Here is a 21,261-nt window from a genome sequence, read left to right as displayed (position 1 = left end):
TCTAAAAAGGGTTCTAATAAAAATACTCCCATACTACTCAGCATGCAAGCATGCAATTTAATTGTCTTTAGTGTAAATGGGGAACTAAACCACAAATTAGATATCAGGGATTTAAAACTAAGCTAGTTGAGAAAATGTAATTTATATGTAATTATCACCATCAGTACCCTGTATTTCATTACTGGGACATATAAACACAAACAATGATCAAATGTATGCAAACAAAATTCACAGTTTATTTTCCTCTGCTGACTGTTCTGTTCCATTAACTGTGAGATATTGGATGAGAAATGTTAGATATTGGACAGTGAGCCCTTTTATTATGATCAAGTGTTATGGGCATCCTCAAATAGAATGGTCATAGTAAGTCTGTCCACTACTACAACCTAACCAACTAAAAGGACTTCTTTTTAGAAGCAACCCTAAGTCAAATCCTTATTCAGCACTTCTATATTCAATCTCTCTCCCCAAATAAGTCATAAGATTCAGAGAGCGAAGTAGAAGTAAACAGGAAAAGCCCTTTTCCTAACAGTGAAGAAGCCTACAGGTTAAGTCTGGTTTTGCCAGAGCTGATTAATATTTCTCTCTTTAAATTTACTACTATGAAACTGAGAAGCCCCCAGAGTTCTCTGGAACTATCATTAAGCATCAGAGCATCCACTACTGCTTCTGCTTAATGTTCTATAAAACTCCTGGAGCAGAAACAACCTCAACATCCTCGTGAGGTCAGGCAGATCTCCATGGAATCATTGGCTGGCCAAATCTACCACCTCAGTCTGGCTGGGCTCCATATCCCCTCTTCTGCCCCAATAGTCCAACAACAGGACAAGGAGCACTTTCACTCCACATAGTCATCACAGTCTATTCAGCAAAATAAACACTCCCTCCTGAATCTCTAGGCAGGTATACATGGGCACTGTTGCGTTTCTTTCAATGTACCTCCTGCTCTGTTTTCAGGCAGGCTTGATTCCTAGTACACAGTTGATTGCCACAATATGAGCTGATTTAACTAGTCTCCCTCTATGCTTGTTACTAAAAGCCAAGAATAGGATATGACTGAAATAAGACCATTTTTAAAAAATGATTTCACTCTATGCCAGAACAACAATTTTCCCATGCTTGAAAAACCTCTTACTTTAATGTATGTATTTTTAAGGTACTTTTGTTTTTTACAAATTCATTAAGCAAACTGACTCCATGAAGGAATTTAAGAGAAACACAAATTCTACATACAAATGTTTAAATCAGTTCTTTCATTCTTAAATACTATGAAGAATAAGACATTATATATTGTCTGCTCACAATATATTACGTGAAAAAGATATAATACACACACTGAAAAAAATGTCAAAAATTTAAAGGTGGTTCTTTCTACACGTAAGTTTTCAATATTTTCCAATTTTTTATAATGAGCATTAAGGTATGTCACAATAAATAAAATAAGTTAGTTTAAAGCTAAATATTATGCTGAGGTGAACTGTTTAAGAAAAAAAATAATGATATTTTTGTAATAAGATAAATAAACTTCAAGTAAGTTCACTTACTTTCTGCTCAGGATTTTCCTGAAACAAAAGTCCAAAGTAGTCCTTCTCCAAGAGATTGAGATGTTCACATACTTTGTCAAATAATACTTGTCCCTTAGCACGTTTCTGGGAGGAAAAAACAATATCTTTACTTTTCAAGTACTAAAGATTCTATAAGTATAGTAAATAAAGAGTATCATACCAGATATATAATTTACTGTAAATTAACACGCTTGTTTTCCAATTTTCGTTTATAACAATACACAAGGGATTTAATTTTTTTTTTTCACTATAACACCCCCCCCACACACACACACACATTCTACAATGAAGGTACGCTGAGATGGCCTCTGCTTTATTGCTACTGTATGTAAACACAAAAAGGACTAAAATAAGCAGAATTTTAGGAATTTATTTATTTTAAAACTATAAAAATATGTACAAACTGCCCCCCTTAATTCTACAAGGTGGCTCATGACATATCCACAAGGAATACTCTACAGGAAAATTATTTAGCCCTATCATTAAATGTATCCTAACACAATTCATTCTATCAGCAAGTTTGATTTTGTTCTATATTTGTAGACTAGACATATTATTTTTAATGCAAGTTATGTTTCTCTTTAAAATCTTCTAAAGAATAATATGGTGCCCTTTCCTTTGGACACATTTAAAAAAATATAAAGTAATAGACTGGGACAATGAATCGACTGCCTTTAAGCCATTTAACACTTTTTTGCCTGGAATAGATTTTTTTTTTAAGAAGCTGCTGTCAACAGACATGTAAAAGCTTCTGACAGCTATAGAAGAAAAGCTTATTGTCTAATCAATGGCAAAACATAATCAAAGTGGTGGCTCATTTCCCATTAAGATGCACACCCCTGGGAACACCCAACTGTGAGGTCAGGTCAGACACACGCCTCCTTCCCCGGGTGCATTGATATAAGCAACCACTGGGCTACAAGGGAAAAAAGAACAAGCCATCAGACTTTTTCATCCTCAAAATGAATGCCCTCAAACTATCAAAATGTACACTTGTTAGCACATCCAGTGTGTGAAAATTAATGTCCCCCACATAATGTATGCTAAAAATGGAATACAATATAAAATAAGTACAACTCTGATAAGAGATTTCAAAAGATAGTTTTCACAGAAACTGGATTCAGGTACTTGTTTCTCTTCCCAGCCTCATCTTCCTCCCCTTTGTGATGGCAGGGGTTTAAGAAATTAATGGCCGAAAGACTTAACGAGTATTAAACCCTTTACAGTAACATTTCTGAGAAAGTAAAATTATGTCAAATAGCAGATGGAAGATGGAGAATGCCGCACATTACTTCAACATAATAAACAATGTGTGATACACATCACTACAGATCCAGGTCATGATTTAGTATCCAGCATTACTAATAGCACTTAAGATAAGTGTGTGTTTATATGTCTATGTATTTAAAGTAATTACAAACACAGTGTAGCAGGTAAGAGTAGGAGTTCCTGGGTGGCGCAAACAGCTAAGTGGTCAACTACAGCCAAAAGGCTGACAGTTCAAACCCACCCAGAGGCACCTTGGAAGACAGCCCTGGTGATCTGCTTCCAAAAAGTCACTGCTCTGAAAACCCTATGGAGCAATTCCACTCTCCACACATGGGGTCACCATGAGTTGGAATCAACTCGACATTAACAAACAACAATAGATAAGAGTATTCCTGGATTCCAAATACCTAGGTTCTAAACTCATTTCCGTGATTTACAAGCTACGTGATCTAGGGCAAGTCACTTAACTTCTGCATCTTATTTGCACATATGTGAAATGAGAATAATAGTAAAACCTAATATAGGGGTTGTGGTGAGTGCTAAACGAGTTGTAACACATAACAAGGGCTTAGAACAGTATGTGGCACACACTGTGCTTCATCAATACTGGCTCTTATTCTTATATCTAGAAACTTTTATGACATGAAAAATAACTAATTTCACTTAGTTGAAGTTTTGGTTTAAGCCTTTGAAGTTAAAGGTTCTAAATTTCATTATCTGATCTTCATGCAATTAATCTATATAATTAAAACATGCAGCTTGGAGGTATTTTAAATTATGAGGTGACTCAAATTATGACAGATTTAAGGAATGTAGTAAAATCCACCTTCTCTTCTTTATAGGAGTCGATGATAGATGTGAGGCGGTTTGGTTACAAACAATAGCAAAGAATATTTTTCAGGTAATCAATAATACAGAATTTGCTTTCTCTGATATTAATCTCAAAACATTTTTCACTCCTGAGGCCCCAGTGATTAGAAGACTGCCTGACATAATAGGTACTCAATAAATACTTGTTGAATTAACTGAAAAAACAATATTATAGTAAATTTATACAGACATAGTACTATATGTAGCAAGTATTTTACTCTAAATGAGCTAACATTTAACCCACCCAGGCTTACAGTGACTGACCATAGCTATAACATTAGCACCTAGCTTGTAATTAGGAACTTTCCATACAAGATAACCAAGAAAGCAGCTATTATAAGTCCTGCCACATCTATCTGCTTGGACATCACCTAAGATATATTTATAATAAGGTATTTAAGTCACAATTAATTAAGTCTAATATAAGGGTGAGAACATCCTCTTACTCAGAAAAACACTAAGAACTGACAACAATACAACTCAAGAATAAAAAGACAAATAACCCAATTAAAAATTGGGCAAAGGATCTCTACAGACATTTCTCCGCAGAAGATACACAAATGGCTAATATGCACATGAAAAGATGTTCAACATCATTAGTCATCAGGGAAATACAAACCAAAGCTACAATGAGTCACCACTTCACACCCACTTTAAAAAAAAAAAAAAAGCCAAACCTGTTGCCATCAAATGACAGAGACGTAAAAGCCTTTGACGGCCACAGAAGAAAAGCTCATTATTAATGTAGCATACTTTCTCACTGGTTTCCATCTCAGAAATAGAAACATGTTCTCATGGAGAGAATTCTCTAGAAGATGAAGAAGAAGGAAAAAAAAAAAATCCACAAAGTTTACCATCACCATTTGGTATTGGTATGCTAGGCAGTACACAGGAGCATCAGCATGGGGTTGGAGTCAGACCCAGTCACTTCACCATTCAACATTTTGCAAGCATTTTATTATTACTAGACAAGTGTGACAGGAGGGAAAGCACTTTATCTCCTTATCTGTAAAATGGGAATAACAGCTACCTCACAGCTCACTGTGAGGGTCAAAATCCAACGAGCTAGTATATATCAAAGTGCCAAACAAGGTTCCTCACTGGTCCCAACTTTGCTCTTTCACTAGCCCACATCTAACAAATACCAAAATATCTTCTAGATGCTCTGACTGTTTCCCTACTATTCTCTTCTTCTCTTTCCAGGAAATAGATCTTTTACATGCCTGATGAGATCCTGACTGCACGCACATATCACTTAAGCTTTCATTCCAGTTTCACCTTCAATGAACTCAAAGTCTGGCTTGAAAGAAAAAAGTTCAACAATACTGTGAGACACATGCTGAATGAAATATGTTAAAAGTGTTATGGGAACAATAAGAATGGAATGAGTAATCATGTCTGAGAAGAATCACAGCTTCACTGAGAGTGTGGCATATGAACTGAACCTTAAAGGAAGAAATCATTTTCTGAGGCAATGAAAATAGCATATTCAAAAGGAATTTTCACTTTGGATATTTTTTGTCTGACAGAGTCAATTTCTATTCAAAAGATACTGGAGGATGCAGTAAGATGAAAAAAGTAACCCATCCATAATGGACAGGCCATGCAATCTGACTGCTAGTTACACTATCCCACTCTCAGATGACTGCATAGACTTGCCAAGCTTAAAGAGTTAACATATAGTGATTCAGTATCCTATATGTGCCAGTTCCTTTGTTAAGATACTGGGTAAACAATGATGCATAAGACATACATGTTCTCAGGAAGTTTACATTCAATTGTAGAGATAGAAATAATCAGAAAGTTAAAAAAAAAAAAAAATCCTTGCAAATCTACCACTCTGGTCATAACTAGGTACCTGGTGTAAAGGAAACTGACTGATGATCTTTAAGACAGCCTGACACGAGAGTTTGTCCAATGACAATGTCTCATTCTGGAAATAAAGGTTAACAGATAACAACCACATCTTCCCTCAGGGAGCTTAAATACAAGATGGATATACATATCTACGTATGCACACTCACACGTACGCACCTACACACACACACACAAAGTCATAGAGTCGAACTGTGAAAACCCTGAGGGCGAGACACTGAGGAGGCAGTAAGCAGAAGCCCAGGGTGTCAAGAGGCAGACCTGTGTTCACCAAAGTGTGTTCCACTGGTCCCATGAGATGCTCTACATATACACCTACATCTCCCCAAAGTGGAGTACAATAGTAGGAAAAATTCTGCTTACTGTATACAACTATTACGCATCAAAACTCCTATTTACGTGTTAGGTACCATGAGATTCTGCAGTGAATAAACCTTTTTTCCATCATTCAACCTGATGTTTCCCAAAATTATTTGGCTAAAGAATCCCCTATCTTTATTTAGTGCAATATTTATTAATTTATTCCACAGCACACCACGGACCACACCTCAAGAAATGAGGTTGAGAGAATGACTGACTACAATCCGGCCCCCAAACAAGTTTGTAGATTGGCGTTAACATTATCTGTTTGATTCAAAAATGCCAAAAGGAAGTTCAGTTTAAACTGGTCCAGGACTGGATATGCTCAGGTGTCTGGCAGAAGCAAATAATTTCCATGGATAAAATCCCAACAAATACCTCCTTATCTGTAAAATGGGAATAATAGCTACCTCAACAAATATAATCAAAAATCAAAAACCACACAAGGAAACCAGCCACCATTATTCAGAGTCAAAAACAGTATCAGAATCAGACCTTCAAAGACTACAGATATTGCAATTACCAAGTATAAATAATTGTTTTATATGTTTACAGATTTAAAGAATATTAAAAATATCACTACAAAAAGAGACTATCAAAAACATATTTTGAAAATAATCAAATAGAATATCACCTATATAAACTATAATAAACTAAATTATAATGTAAATGGACAGGATCTGACACAGCTGAAGAGAAAATCAGTGAACCGGACAATCTGAAATTACCCAGAATGCAACACAGAAAGAGATGGAAAATATGAAAGAGCTTTACAGACATGTAGACTAGAACAAGGAGGTCTACATATACTTCATCAGAAAGATAATAGGGGAGAGGCAATATTAAAAGACATCATAGCTGAAAAGTTTTCCTGAACTGATAACTGCAACAACCCCTCAAATTAAAGAAACTCAATGGATCCCTATCAAGACAAATAAAATCCCTTAATCTACAATCATTTCATTCTATTAATTTATTATTTATATTCATTAACATTTCAGGGTTTTGACATGTGTTATTAAAAATAATAGATATAAATAATAAAGCCATCAAGACAAGGAGGAAAGCACATGAGCTAAGGAATAATAGGAAGCAACAAAGAAAGAAAATTACAACAGAAAACCTGGAAGCTAGTCCTAATAAACCTAAAACTAATCTTTCAGCTTTTGGAAGTTAATTCAAGAAGGCAAAGAAAATAAGTAGCATTATTTCTTCTTATCAGGAGGCAAATTTTAAATGATACATATTAAATGTTCCAAGTTATTCCATTTAACAGTACTAATTTGCAATTATACTTGCCTGGGTATGCTCTAACAGCAATACAAGCCAGGGCTCACAACTTCTTTTTTTGCCTTTTGCCATGGTCATTCTCATCATTTGGGGGAGGGGAACCAAAACACAACTCATAATGGTAGTATAGTAAAACCTGCGAAAGCTGGAAACTGTAAGGTGGAAAAACGTCAGGTAAGAAAACTCAAATATCTTCCACTAACACAAGCAATAGAAAAGTGATAAGACTGCACCCTGTCAAAGGTGGAAAACTTGCGAGACTTCCAAAAACAAGGCAGTCCCATCGAGTTCCAGCTCTCATAGGTTTCACTATACATAAAAATGTGCAGAGGGCATGGAGGTTGAAATTGTTCCTTCTCCCTTCCCAGATTCTGGTATGCACCTTTAGTGAGAATCACTGATTCTCAACAACATGAGAGAAAGGTACTGTAGTGGAATTATAGACACCTGGGTTTGAATTCTACCCCTGCCATTTGAAAGTGTAACCTGTGTAACCTCAGGCAAATTACAGAGGTTTCTATGCCTCAGTTCCCTCTCTTTAAAATAAAAATGCCTAGTTTAAAAGAAAGGGTCCCTGGGTGACACAAGTGGTTAAGCACTGGACTACTAACAAAAAGACTGGTGGCTCAAACTCACCCAGAGGTGCCTCAGAAGACAGGCCTGGCAATCTGCTTCTGAAAGGTCACAGCCTTGAAAACCCCATGGAGCAGTTCTATTCTGCACACGAGGTCACCGCAAGTGGGAATCAACTTGACAGCAACTAACAAGACCAACAAACTTAGAAGAGTAATAACGGAATTAAATGAGGTGTCTATAAAGTGCTTAATAAAATTCTTGGCATCTTACAGATTTATTAAAGGCAGCAGAAATCACAGGAGCGTTCGGAGCAGCTCTAAAAACAACTAATTTAAATACTACTAAAGAACTTCCAGTTATTTAATCCAATCTCCTTATTTCACAAACGAGAAAACTGAAGATTGTAGGGAGTTTAACTGATCGAACTTTTTAGTCTGATTTTTTTTTAAGGAATTGAATTCCTTATTTGTGATATCCATAAACATGCATATCCTCTACTTCTATCCAGGAAGGTAATTTTCTCCTATTATCATTGTTTTGTTTCTATAAACAGCTTGAATTCTATTGCATGAAAGGAGTACAAATATACATTTGTTAACCAAGCAGAATACACAGACATTTTGCTTTACTACTTATACCTGATATACCAGTACATGTAGCTTGTTCATTAATTGTCATAGCAATTCGGGGGTATTACCTCAAATAGAGTGGGCTACTGGTTTACCAACACATACCCTAAATTTCTTTTTTACCTTTATTTATCCAACTGTCAAAACCATACCTTAACTTCTAGACAAATCTTCAAATTGTCCTTCCCTGTGAAGCCTTGTCCAATCTCTCAATATTTCACTTTTCTCCTTCAATAACTTTATTTATTTTATATCTATGCATTTATATTTGACTCCTTTTGGTATTTATTACTTTCGGAGACTGAATTCTTTACGAAGAACTATATTGTTATTTATGGCTGGTACAGCAGCACCTTACTGAGTAACTAGCTCACCAGGAGGCCAACAGATATCTGTTGGATGGAGTGGCTGCCATAATACCAGCCAAAGAGCTCACAGAGTTGAGTCTAGAATTCAGGCCTCTGGCTTGCAGTCTTATGCAATCTCCTCGATCAAGCTCATGGACTTCCCACCCTTAGACATTCAAGGTACTAAACCAATACATACTGCCAACTAGAATCTGGGGGAAGAACAACCACAGACCTACATTTTAACAATTCTACATTGTATTTAAACTCTTCCTTAATAATTAGAGCATTTTCAGATACTTTGTGGGAACTAGAAGAATGACAATAGCAGAAAAGCTAACCTGACCCTTTCTCTAAAGAGCAGGCCATGCCCCACCTTTATGCTGAAGGGGACGGTGGAGTTTTTCAGAGTCTTCACTAAGACATCAGTTTCACTGTTTGTTATTTCTTCTTGCTATCTGAAGCATGCCTTTGCTTTGTATCTGTTCTTACACCGGAAACTTTACAGAGTACAAACTGTATCAATTTCTATTCTGGTAATGTGGCATCAAGTTAATTAAATAATTAAAACCATACAACTCTTAATAAAACTTGTGAAGTACACCTCAAAAAGAAACCTTACTTTCTATATTAATCCCAAAATGCTTAGCAATGTAGTTTTCCCTCTGTCTGCTTCTCCCTAACCCTGACACCACTGACTAGCAATATAAAACAATGTGTCAAAAATTTTTTTAAAAAAAGTACTTTGGTCTGCTTTCCAGGTACCAGGTTTAAAAGAAAAAATGATCACAAAATATATTAGAGACATTCAAAGAAGTGAAGCAAAACAAGACAATTTAGGTGGGTTTAAAATCTATAGTATTCAAGTGTTGGAAGACTAGCTTTGGGGAACTTTCTTTATTTAAAAAAAAAAAAAAAAAATTAAAAAAAAAAAAAAAAAAAAAAAGGCAAAGAAATCCACAGTAGGCCCAGCTGAAGAAAGGCAGGCTGGAATCTGAGAAGCTGAGCAAAGTCCTCCGTGCCTATGCTATTATTTGTGGCATTCATTATTGAGGCCAGAACATGACATTTCTGGAGGCCTCTCAACTTAGAAGAATTTGTGCAACTGCTTACCCGGCAGATTGCAGTCGACACCACACACCACTACCGTTTTATGAAACACCATCACTGCCTCTGTGTAGGCCTCGCCACACTACCGTTATTGTGTGCCGAGGAGACAGTGATGGGAAGTGCACAATGCAATCCATATACTACAGCCTTTGAGCTATGTATTTTGCACTAGCTGTAAACTACACTATACAAATATGAAAGAAAGGTATGCACAAAGCAAACACAACAACTGATACATTGTTATGGGAGTAAGGAGGGATCAATTATCACCCATACAGAAGAAGAAAGAGTGTTTGAAATATTCTAAGGCCATGGTTTATTTTTTCCTACCTATTTGAGTGAGCTGTCAACACACCTCTGTCCAAAAGTTCATTCTAAGCTCAGTAAAATGCAAGAAACAATCTAATGATTTTTTTTCCTGTTAAAAATATACTTCCAGAATCAAATAAGTCATTTCTAATAAATGAGTACTTTTAAGTAAAGTTTCCCAGATTGCTAATGAGAATTAAGTTTCAAAAAAAAAAATTCCAACTACTGAAAAAAAGATAAATATGTGTGTATACGTGTGCATACACACATACATGTATACAAACGTGGGTACGTGTAGAGAGAGACATACATTATCACATTTATGGAAACATGTTAAGTTTCTTATAAATCACTATAAAGAATGATAAGAAATTTTACTTTTTTTCTAAATTTTACTTAGAAAGTAGGTCACAAAAGGGAAGGGAGGGAGAAGGAAAAAACATCTCATAGTTCATTAAAGTATTTCTATTTCTTTTTTCTTTCCACAGGATTCAGGGGATTATGATAGAACACTGGGGAACATTACAGTGTTGTTGACAAGAATGACATAAAATACTCTGCAATCTGGTCTCAGGTGATAGAAATAAAAATTTTAAATGGCTACCAAAAAAAAAAAAATTTCATAACAACACTAGACCAGAACAGACTGCCACGGATACCCTCCCTTGCCTGTATCCTGCAAGAATTTTAAATGAAATCCTCATGTAGCTAGAAGAATATAGGCTCACCCTTAAATAAAATCACATACATAATTAACTCCTCAGGGAGAGAAGTGCTTGCCTTTCTTATACGTTATAAATAAGACCCTATGTCATAAGCATAATGTTTCCAAATGCGTCCAAGTCTAAATGCAGCATTCAGATGGGACATTTTTCTACCTCAGTCTGCTGGGTTTTAAGATATTTCAAAATTCTTAACTAAGCACACAATTCATCTCATAAGCAACCAGGTATGTTTAGATTGCAAATAAGATAGAAAATGTGCTTCATCTTTATGCTATGGGGAAAATGGCAAAAACAACTAAAATTCTGCTATCAACATTATTAACAAAAAACACTGCAAACCACAAATTTAAGTCTATGATACATGGGCTTTTTTTTAACAGAGCAAAGACTAATTTTTAGTTTTAAAAGACAAAATATTAACCTTTTAATCATTCATCCATAACCACACCCTATATTTTTAAGGTGGTTATAGTTTTTAATTTCCTGCAACCCAGAGGTTTTCAGGACACAAGAGTCAGCCAGTAGATTTCTCGTGGAAGACATCTATCTCCACTCTGCGGAACAGGCCTACAGGAGACTATTCCAAGAACCAGTTCCCATTCCTCTTACCTATACACTGGCTCCAGGGTAAACTTAAGCCAAGCTCTGGAATGGAGTTGCAGAAGACCTCAGAAAAGTCCCAGAGCGATACATCTTAAAGTTTGTTAACCAAACCATATTTATAGATAAAATGTGCATACTCACACACAAACTTTAGTACAGGGAATAATATTTTTTTTTTCAGCTTTACAGAATGATAAGGTATAATAAACACTCCCTGTCAGTTCTATCACACATCAGTTGCTCAGATGTGCATAAAGTCTGGTCCTGCAGGCATCCCGTAATGTGCTCCTTAAAAGTGTAAGGGAACGGTATTATAGTGGAGGAGGAGAATAGCCTCATTTGCTTCAAGTGACTAGCTGCTAAATATCTTGCAAAAACAACTACATTTCTACTTCTAGAGTTAATTTTAGCAGTAAAATAAACTAAGTAAATTCATCTTTGACATTCTCCTTTCTGAAACCCAACTGGTTATGGCCAATGTGTCTGTTGTGACTCTCCAACAAGGGCATAAGTCCTTGGACACTAGGGGTTGGTTTATTCAAGATTTCAAGATAAAGCACACATTATTTTTAAATCTTGTGTTTTTTTCCTCGCTTGTAAAAGTACTAAATGTTTTATTTTTGTGTCTAAGCAGGTTGTTTAAATTACCAAGTTATGTAAGTGGTATATATGGAATATGTGAGTGGTATATGTTTACATTATGGACCTTCTAAGCTACTGAGTTATTGATAAAATATAGGAACAATATTGGGAATTTATCTAAGGCATGGGACTTAAGTAAGTGCTTTCATCAAAAATTCAAGAAAAACTGTTAAGATCCTGAAAAAAATATGGTCAGAGTTTTAAAATACAATGATAATAATTACTGCAGCTAACGCTTACCAAGTCTCACTAGATGCCGGGTATTGCTCAACGCAAATCATAATCAAATTCAGCCACTAATTTGGGAGTTAGGGAACAGCTGTCACATGAGTCAACCCAAAAAGATAACGAATAAGACCTCCTATAGTCTTAATGCAGGGTCTTTGTTTCACTCACCTTCATATAACTAGGGAAAAATCCCCCACCAGTAATATTAATATTTCAGCCAGAAGCCAGCAAATGTATTGACTCTATACTTGGGGAGCAGATGCTTAGCCAGACAGCCTCTTGGCAGAAATTATATTCCTGCTTCTCAAAGCAGTTTTTAACAATGGTTGCACAGACGCTCAGGCCCCACATAAGATCCACTGAATCTTCAAAGGTGGCACTGGGGAATCTGTGTTTCTAAGAAGCTTAACCAAGGATTCTGATGATAGAGCAAGGCTGACACCAAGATCAGCAAACAGATCCCCTCTCCCAGAATACCCACTGCCACTGAGTCGATTCTGAGTTATAGCGACCCTGTAGGACAGAGTAGAACTGTCCCATAGTGTTTCCAAGGCTGTAAATCTTTACGGAAGGAGACTGCCACACCGTTCTCCCACATAGCAGCTTGTGAGTTTGAACACCCAGCCTTTTGGTTAGCAGCCTAGTCCTTAACCACTGCACCACCAGGGTTCCTCTCTCCCAGGGTAGAGACTATCTATCTTCACATTCCAAGTTCATCAGCTTTTGGTTTTCAATCTCCCTAGGCCACATCCAATGGAGTGCACTCACCTTTCCCTCATCACCAGGACCATGGGATAATACATCAATTACTCAACTTTTCACTTAAAATCCTTTAAAATTGACTGATGCACAAATCCCAGTAAAATAAAATTTAGCTGACAATCTTTAATGACAACTATATTTGAGACTAACTTTGAGAAAGAAATGACCAGGTCAGAAAAAAAGAAAATACCGAGACATCTGTTTGACTGTAGCTCTTACCATATCACAAACCAGGCCCAATGAAACTATTCTTACCTCTCCTGGTCTGGAGTTTTTAAAGTACTTTTTAACAACTGACCAAAGTAGAAGTGAAGTCGTAATGCAGAATAATCTTCATCACTTAAGCATTTACTTTCCTATGGTTAGAAACAGGATCTGATACAAAGGAAGGGGTCTTGATGAGTTTCTTAGCAACAACAGTTTCCTTATCCCTCACCATCTAAATTTCTGTTTCTTAAATTCTGTGACAAGCAACTTCTGAGCAATCTGAAGGAAATACATTTTGAGGTATCTCAGTTGTTAAACATTGATCTATCTGAGGCAGCAGTGTTTCCATTCAGCTTGACATTTTTTTCTCCAAATAAAATTTTTCCATTCCTGGTGGATGACTAACCAACTACATTAAAACAAAAGAGAAAATGACAACAAGGTCTTTGTTCACACCATGGGGGTAGTGACTGGGTATATCTTTAAGGCCTTGCATGACTTAAAACACACATACACAAAAACTAATACAGCGATATAAAGGGGGGAAATGTGATGCAGCGGAGAGAAACATCAGGATTCAGAAGCAGGAAAAGGCAAAAGTTAGGAAGCCGTTTGGTGAGCATGGCCCTGAGGCACGTCTCCCAAAAAGGCTACACTGCCTTCCGTGTGTCCACCTGACCCAAAGATGTCAAAAAGCTAGCTCTCTACCTTCTTCACAAACCGCCTTCATTTTTTTAACTTTCCTTGGCTTCACTAGTGAAATTCTACCATTTATGATTCTTGAGAATGAACAGGCATTTTCTTTTATAATGCAAGTACATTCACACATTAAAGTCATTCACTCAGACTGCCGCTCTTCTTAGATGAAAGATCTGTGGCATTTGAGGAACTACGAATTTTAGAACTAAAGGGGGAAAAAAATAAGCACAAAACATTTTTTGTATAACAATACTACAGAGGAGTAGTAGGGTACTAGGAATAAAAAGTCTAAGGAGAAAAGGCTCCAAAAAAATACGAAAATAATATTTAAAAGGGGATTTAAAATTTGGGCCTGAGTTAGGAAAATGGGACAGAAATTCTACATTCATTAATCTGCCCAAAGATTTAGGACTCAGAACTCAGTTCAAAAGCATTGGAAATTTAATCATTTATGCATTGTTTCTGTGGGAAAACACACTTTCCAAATAAATCATTTGCTCGCTTATAACATGGAGATCTGTTCATAAGCTGGGAACTCCCTTTACAGTGCCTCTCTGTAATATGGATTCACATATCTAGATGGTCAACTCAAAGCCCTCCTGTATTATTTCTGCCCTAAAATGCAAAGCTTCTGTCAAACACATGACAAACCCACTGCCAAACGAAACCCGTTGCCATCGAGTCAATTCTGACTTAAAGAAACCCTATAGCGACCTATAAGACAGAGCAGAACTGCCCCACAGGGTTTCCAAAGAAGTATCTGGTAGATTCAAACTGCTGACCTTTTGCTTAGCAGCCAAGCTCTTAACCATTATGCCACCAGGGCTCCTAAAAATTTTTTTTTTGTTAAAGTGATATCTATTTGAAATTTGGATCATTTTCTGACAGAAATTATATTTTTTACATGGTAAATGGGTTCTCAGGTCAATCATTCCCCTCCCCAACTTCAACCTCCATCCCAAAGCCTATTAGATCATCAACAGACCCAAATATAAATACTAAATTTCAGAATACAGTTTCTCACAGAACTTGGGGATAGTTTAACCTTTACTAGGTAACCTAAATAAAAATCAACAAACATGATGGATGAAATGATCTGTTTGCCGGGGATCCAGGAATGAATGTCTAAAATTTTGGGAGAAAAAGGTGGGGGTGTACATGAATCCAAACCTACATACCCAACTAGGCTTCTTATGGGTGAAAGAAAATGTCACTATGTCCTCAGTATCACTTGGAAGAAGGGTACTTCACCTGAAACCACAACTATTCTTGACCTCTTGGTAAATGTATTTATTTACTCGCCACAAGGGCTTTGAATCAAGCTACACCATAGGTTGCAGACACCAATTACTAAGATAGTACCCCTTGTTCTAAATTTCATGATCACAAAGATACCTTAGAATTATTACCTGCCATCATTTGATGATCTTCTTATTATGAAGGAAAGAATTAGCTGACCAATCAATGTAAATGCTTCATTCTTCCTCACAGATCTCTCTGTCTCTTACTGCAAATTCATTATTTGACATTCTAATGTCTACATTTATAGGACTGGTCAGCAAGGGCCAGTTTTCCTCAGCCTCACTGATGTGGGCACAATAAATAAAGAGTTACTGGATACTCAAAGCTGAGGACTCGACCCTACATAGTGGAAACTCCACTATGTCCTATCTTGTTGAAGCCCTGCCCTGAGCATTCTACTGGTCTACAACAGCACTATGAGCTTACTCTGCAAACTTCAAATACTCTATAAATATCTCCTGAAATTAATGAAAGGCTTTGGAAAGAGAATGGGCAAAAATAATAATTGTTTCTTTTGACATGTAAGATGTATCCACTTTCGAAATATTAAAAACTGAAATAAGGTACAGTTTAAATTTTAGAACTACCATACCAATGTAGTGCTTCAGCCCAGCCTCCCTCCATCAGTTATTGTGAGGATGAAATGAGATAATATATGTAAGAAACATTCTGCAAATTAAAAAGCTTTACAGAAATGTGAACCTTTGATAGCTCCCCTAATTACCACGTACTATACAGATTCTTACTGTTGGAAAATGAGTTCTCAAATCCAACCACGAACATGGGAATGCATCCCTTCCCATTTTCAGCATGGGCTCTAACCAGGGGTAGTGAAGACTAATTATTCCTCAACAGTATCACCAATGCTTAGTACAGAAATTTTTGTAGCATTCATATATGGAACTCTATGTAACAGATAATGACTCACATCAGGTAGGTAACAGATGAATTATAACTATTGTTGGAGTAGCATGCAACACTTCCATCCAGCAATCTCCTACAACCCACTTCCACTCTATTCAATCAAACACATATGTAAAATAAAATGGATTCTCTAGACACCTGCAGGAAATAATAAGGTAAGAAAATGAAAAGCGTCTGCAAGAAAAAAATGAAATGTGTGAAAATTGCTGCTGCTAAAGCTATCACAACCAATTAAAAATCTTTTACAACAAGATATATTCAGAAAGCCTCACTGCAACTTTGATATTCAGGAAAAAGGAGCCCTGGTGGCACAATGGTTAAGTGCTCGGCTGCTAACCAAAAGGTCAGAGATTCAAACCCACCAGTCGCTCTGTAGGAAAAAGATGTAGCAGTCTGATCCCATTAAGATTACAGCCAAGAAAACCCTATGGGACAGTTCTACTCTATCCTATAGGGTTGCTATGAGTCGGAATCAACTCGACAGCACACAACAACAGTCAGCAGGAGGGTCCACTTTATTTTAATCTAATGCTACATGATCATTTTTGAAAAATTGCCAGGGAAAGAAAACTACAAAGCAGACTTCGAATTAAAGGTGGTAGATCAAAAACACATTTAACTGTGCTGTCTACAGAAGCCATTGTAAAATGATATAAAGAATGTGTGCGCACACGCACGTACACACACACACACACACACAGAGGAAACATATGTTTTTTGTTTTTAAAGGAGAAAGGGTATGGAACAGGCACTAACAAAATTTGGAAATTTGAAAGCAGACAGAATAAGAAAGGAAGCACAGTCCATGCATTTATATTTTATGTTTTCTCTGCAACCTCTCCACTTCTCCCAAGAATAGAGACCTACCTAAGAGACCTACCTCTCCTTAAGGTTTAGCAGAAATGAAGAGATTAATTGCTTTGAACCTCAACAATACACTGACTTTGCAGGATGAGATAATTCATACCTAAAGCCTAGTCAGTGAAAGCCTGGGCCAGGCTCACCTTAGTCCTCAAGGTGACATCTTTGCTTTTTAACACTTTAAAGAGGTCTTTTGCAGCAGATCTACCCAATGGAATACGTCGTTTGATTTCTTGACTGCTACATCCATGGGTGTGGATTGTGCATCCAAGCAAAACGGAATTCTTGACAATGCCAATATTTTCTCTGTTTATCATGATGTTGCTTATTGGTCCAGTTGTGAGGATTTTTGTTTTTTTTATTATAGTATCTTTGACATATAAGGAGGTAAGCATTAAAGCCTTTTCTTGTAACCCCAAATTTCTGATGCTGGACTTAACTGTTTAATCATTTTTAAATGAAAAATGTAACGGGCTGAGTGTTGCTGGGTTTTCCTAAAAACATCATTCTTCAAAGTCCAAGATTTCCTTCTCCTTAATGAAGACTTGTTTACTGACTCTCATCCATAATGACTTGCCACTTCGGTACTTTCATATTCATCTAAACCACATACAGTACTTTATCCATTATATTCACACACAGATACATACACATACATATTGCTGTTTCATATGTAAAATTTATCTCTGAAAGTAAATATCACAAGCAACTTATGAATAAAAATAAATCTTCTTAGCACAAATAAAGAACACCAAATAAGTTCTATATGGTTTTAATCCTTTTACATTTATTGAGAATTTTTTTATGGTTCAACATACAGCATATATCTTAATTATTAGAATAAAAATTATTTCTGAACACAAAATATATTTAAATATATACTACTTTTAGATCAATTTTTTTTAATTCTGTGGAAATCTGGTTTCCTTACCTTTCCGTTTTTGCTAAAAATTAAATACCATCACTAAGGGAGATTAGCAACCCAGTCTTAATTTTTAAGAAATGAAATCCAAGTTCTTTTTGTTCAGCTTTTTCTATTATTCATCTTGAACAACAAGATTTGGCATAAGTCTTTGAAACATTATAACCTCTTTAAAGAGATGAAGAAGTGACAAAAATCTTGAGATAAATAAGAGGCTGGTATCAAACTTTTAAGTGGACATGTACATCAATTTTTTTTTAAATTACTTTTAAGTTACTGAGCGCCATTCCCATTAAAACTTATTTCCCAAAAACTATAAACAACAAACTTCTGTAGGCTAGCACATTCTCTGTAAGCTATTTGCCTAGAATGAATTTTGACATTTGATTCATACAGTGTTTCTGTGCTACAGAAGAATAGCTTATTAGAACCTTCCTATTCAATTCACTTTAAACTGCTGGCAGAAATATGAAAGGAGATATCAATGAACATCACAAGTAAATCATGATAAGACTCAGATTTTTTTCCACTCTGAATGACTAGACTGATGCACAAAACCAGGCTCAACTTCAAAATAGTTTAAAATGATGTATTCAGCAAATGAAGCAAAAATTACAAGATGCAGTTCAGTTAAGAAGTAAAATGAAGCTTTTGACTTGAGATGCCTGTTATGGATTGAACTGTGTCCCCTAAAAAGATAAGCTGAAGTCCTAACTTCTGTACCTATGAATGGGACCTCTTGGGGGGAGATGGGGTCTTTCTTTGAAAATATTATCAGCTAAGTCATACAGGAACAGGGTGGATCCTAGTCCTAATCTTGTATGACTGGTGTTTTACAAAAGGGGAGAAGAGACACAGAAACAGTGTCACACACAGGGGGAAGACAGACAACATGTGATGACAAAAGTACATACATCTATAAGCAGTAAAGGAACACCAAGGATTGCCAGTAGCCACCAGAACATAGGTGAGAGACATGGACCAGTTCCTGTCTCAAAGCCCTCAGCAGAAATTGGCAAGGCCAATGCCCTGATTTTGACTTCTAATCTCCAGGAACTTTAAAGCCACCCACTTTGTGGTATTTGGTTACGGGAACTCTAGCAAACTTAGACAGTGTCTCTCTGGAATATGGAAGTTAAAAAAACAACTTAAATGGAGCACTCTGATTCATAATTCCTTTAACAATTAAGAGTTGATGTGTAACTACTGCAGAGCAAAAATAAGTAAATATTAAAATACCAACCTGACAGGTAAGTTATCAGTGCTTTAATCATTTAGTTACCTTGCATGAAGAAATTCTTTTGAGTGTGCGATTTTTAGACTATATTTTACTATAATAACGTTATACTGGATTCAATCTATATGAGCTCCAAATGTTAGCATATCATATTACAGTGCTGTAAACATGAATGATAAATTCTGTCAATGTTTATCTGGGCCACAGAGTATGTATGCATTCTGCTGAGGAAGGGATGGATAAAAGATATGGCCCCAGGTCCAGCTCTGGTGAAATAAATTAAACAACACTCACAAGTAGAAAGGCAGGATTCCCAAATTCCTGTCCCTCATAATGCCCCTACACGTATTTCTGTAGGAAGCTGGGGCAGGGGGTGGGGAGAAGAATATTTATGGCAGAATATCCTGATGGTTGAGAAATAATAACTATGCCATTACTATCTTCTTTAATTTGGTCAAGAGAAACATGGACAGTAAGGAGAAAAAGAGAGTAATGAGTACTGAGGGATTCAATTCAACAATCTGAATATCATTCAGCAAAAGATATTTTATGTTTTTTGTTGGATGAGAAAGAAACTAGATTCCATTTCATCATTTGGTGAGCCCTGATAAGGAATTAAAAAATTTTAATGCCTACATACTTCAAAGTGAGAAAAATGTGTCTACACAGATTTTAAAAGTACACATTTTATTCTGAAAGTGGCCTTTCCCATCATTCCTAACCCTACTCAATCCTCAAATAACTTTCATTCCAAAACAGAAAATGAATTCAAGGAGCTGGTTCCTATTCTACCACCACCCTCTGGTTAGAGGAAAAACTTACTAAGCAGTAAATTACCACGCCATTAGCTTACATGGGAGCACACTTGAGAAAGGGTCAATAAGAGATGGGTGATGCCTTCAAAATGATGTCAGGATGGTTGCTCATATTTAGAAGTTTCTTTCAACGCTTTTAAAGTATCACTGATACAAGGGCAAAAAAAGACAATACCCAGATTTTGAAACCCAAAGTGGGAAGGACAGAGAGGAGAAAGCATGTGTTAGAATTTCTTGAGTGCGAGAAACAAAAACTATCATACTTTAGTTTGCTCAACAGAAAAGGAGACATTATTAACGGAAAGAAGCAGGGAATCAGGTACTAATCATAATCTGCTTCCCAATTTCAGCCTACTCCTAGCCAGCAAGCAATCTGATCTGACGATGCCTACAGCGGCTGCAGTGTAAGTGAGAACTCTCATGCTTCTGGGAGTCTGCATCCCTCTCTTGGCTGTGAACTTCTGAAGGGCGAAGACCACATCTTATTCACTTTAGTGTCATTCTCATGTCTAGCACAGCTTCACAGCCCTTGCAGATATTTAAAGTATTTTCATTTATTTAAGGCCTTGAAATATATCTATAAGAAGTTAGCCTGCTCTAAGCATTTAAAAAGTAGGACAGGAGTAGACAGAAATAGAAATCATCTAAGGAGGGGATTTTTTATATATACACAAACACAAACATAAATTTTTCTTTTCAAATTGGAGGGGACAGAGAAGAAGAATTAGGAGCGTAAATAAATGAATGCCATCATTTAATTTAGATAATGTGGATGAAAATGTTACAAATGTACAAGAAGGTAGAGAGAAATAAATTAACAATTACTTTCTAAGAGTAGTAAGCCAGAACCAGTTGCCATCATGTTGATTCTAACTCATGGCGACCCCACGTGTGTCAGAGTAGAACTGTGTAGTACTACTACAGGCAAAGTCCTACATTAATGCCCTATGGAGAGACAGAATTCCTTTTCTCAAGTAAAAATCCAGGTGATAAAACAATACAAGCATGAGAAAAATCAAACAACAATGCAAGAGTTAAGCAGTTGCTCAACACAATAATACAAGAGATTCTTTCACAAAACATTGCAGGATTAATTGTCAAATTAATGCTGCAAACAAATCCATAAGAAAAAAA

The 21,261-nt window shown here is 36.3% G+C and overlaps 1 protein-coding gene across 1 annotated transcript in view; it reads right to left on the bottom strand.

The window, feature by feature from the left end:
* EPB41L2 (erythrocyte membrane protein band 4.1 like 2) overlaps nt 1-21,261 on the bottom strand; it is a 261,978-nt gene that overhangs the window by 90,531 nt on the left and 150,186 nt on the right. The window contains exon 4 of the mRNA XM_023727906.1: nt 1,545-1,649. Within this exon, the coding sequence (XP_023583674.1) occupies nt 1,545-1,649 (105 nt within the window). The remainder of the gene's footprint in view (nt 1-1,544; nt 1,650-21,261) is intronic.

Source organism: Trichechus manatus, unplaced genomic scaffold, assembly GCF_000243295.1.
Source record: "Trichechus manatus latirostris isolate Lorelei unplaced genomic scaffold, TriManLat1.0 scaffold00002, whole genome shotgun sequence".
Taxonomy (NCBI): domain Eukaryota; kingdom Metazoa; phylum Chordata; class Mammalia; order Sirenia; family Trichechidae; genus Trichechus; species Trichechus manatus.
The sequence above is the reverse complement of the archived record's forward strand: the minus strand, read 5'-3'. Positions and strand labels throughout refer to the sequence as shown.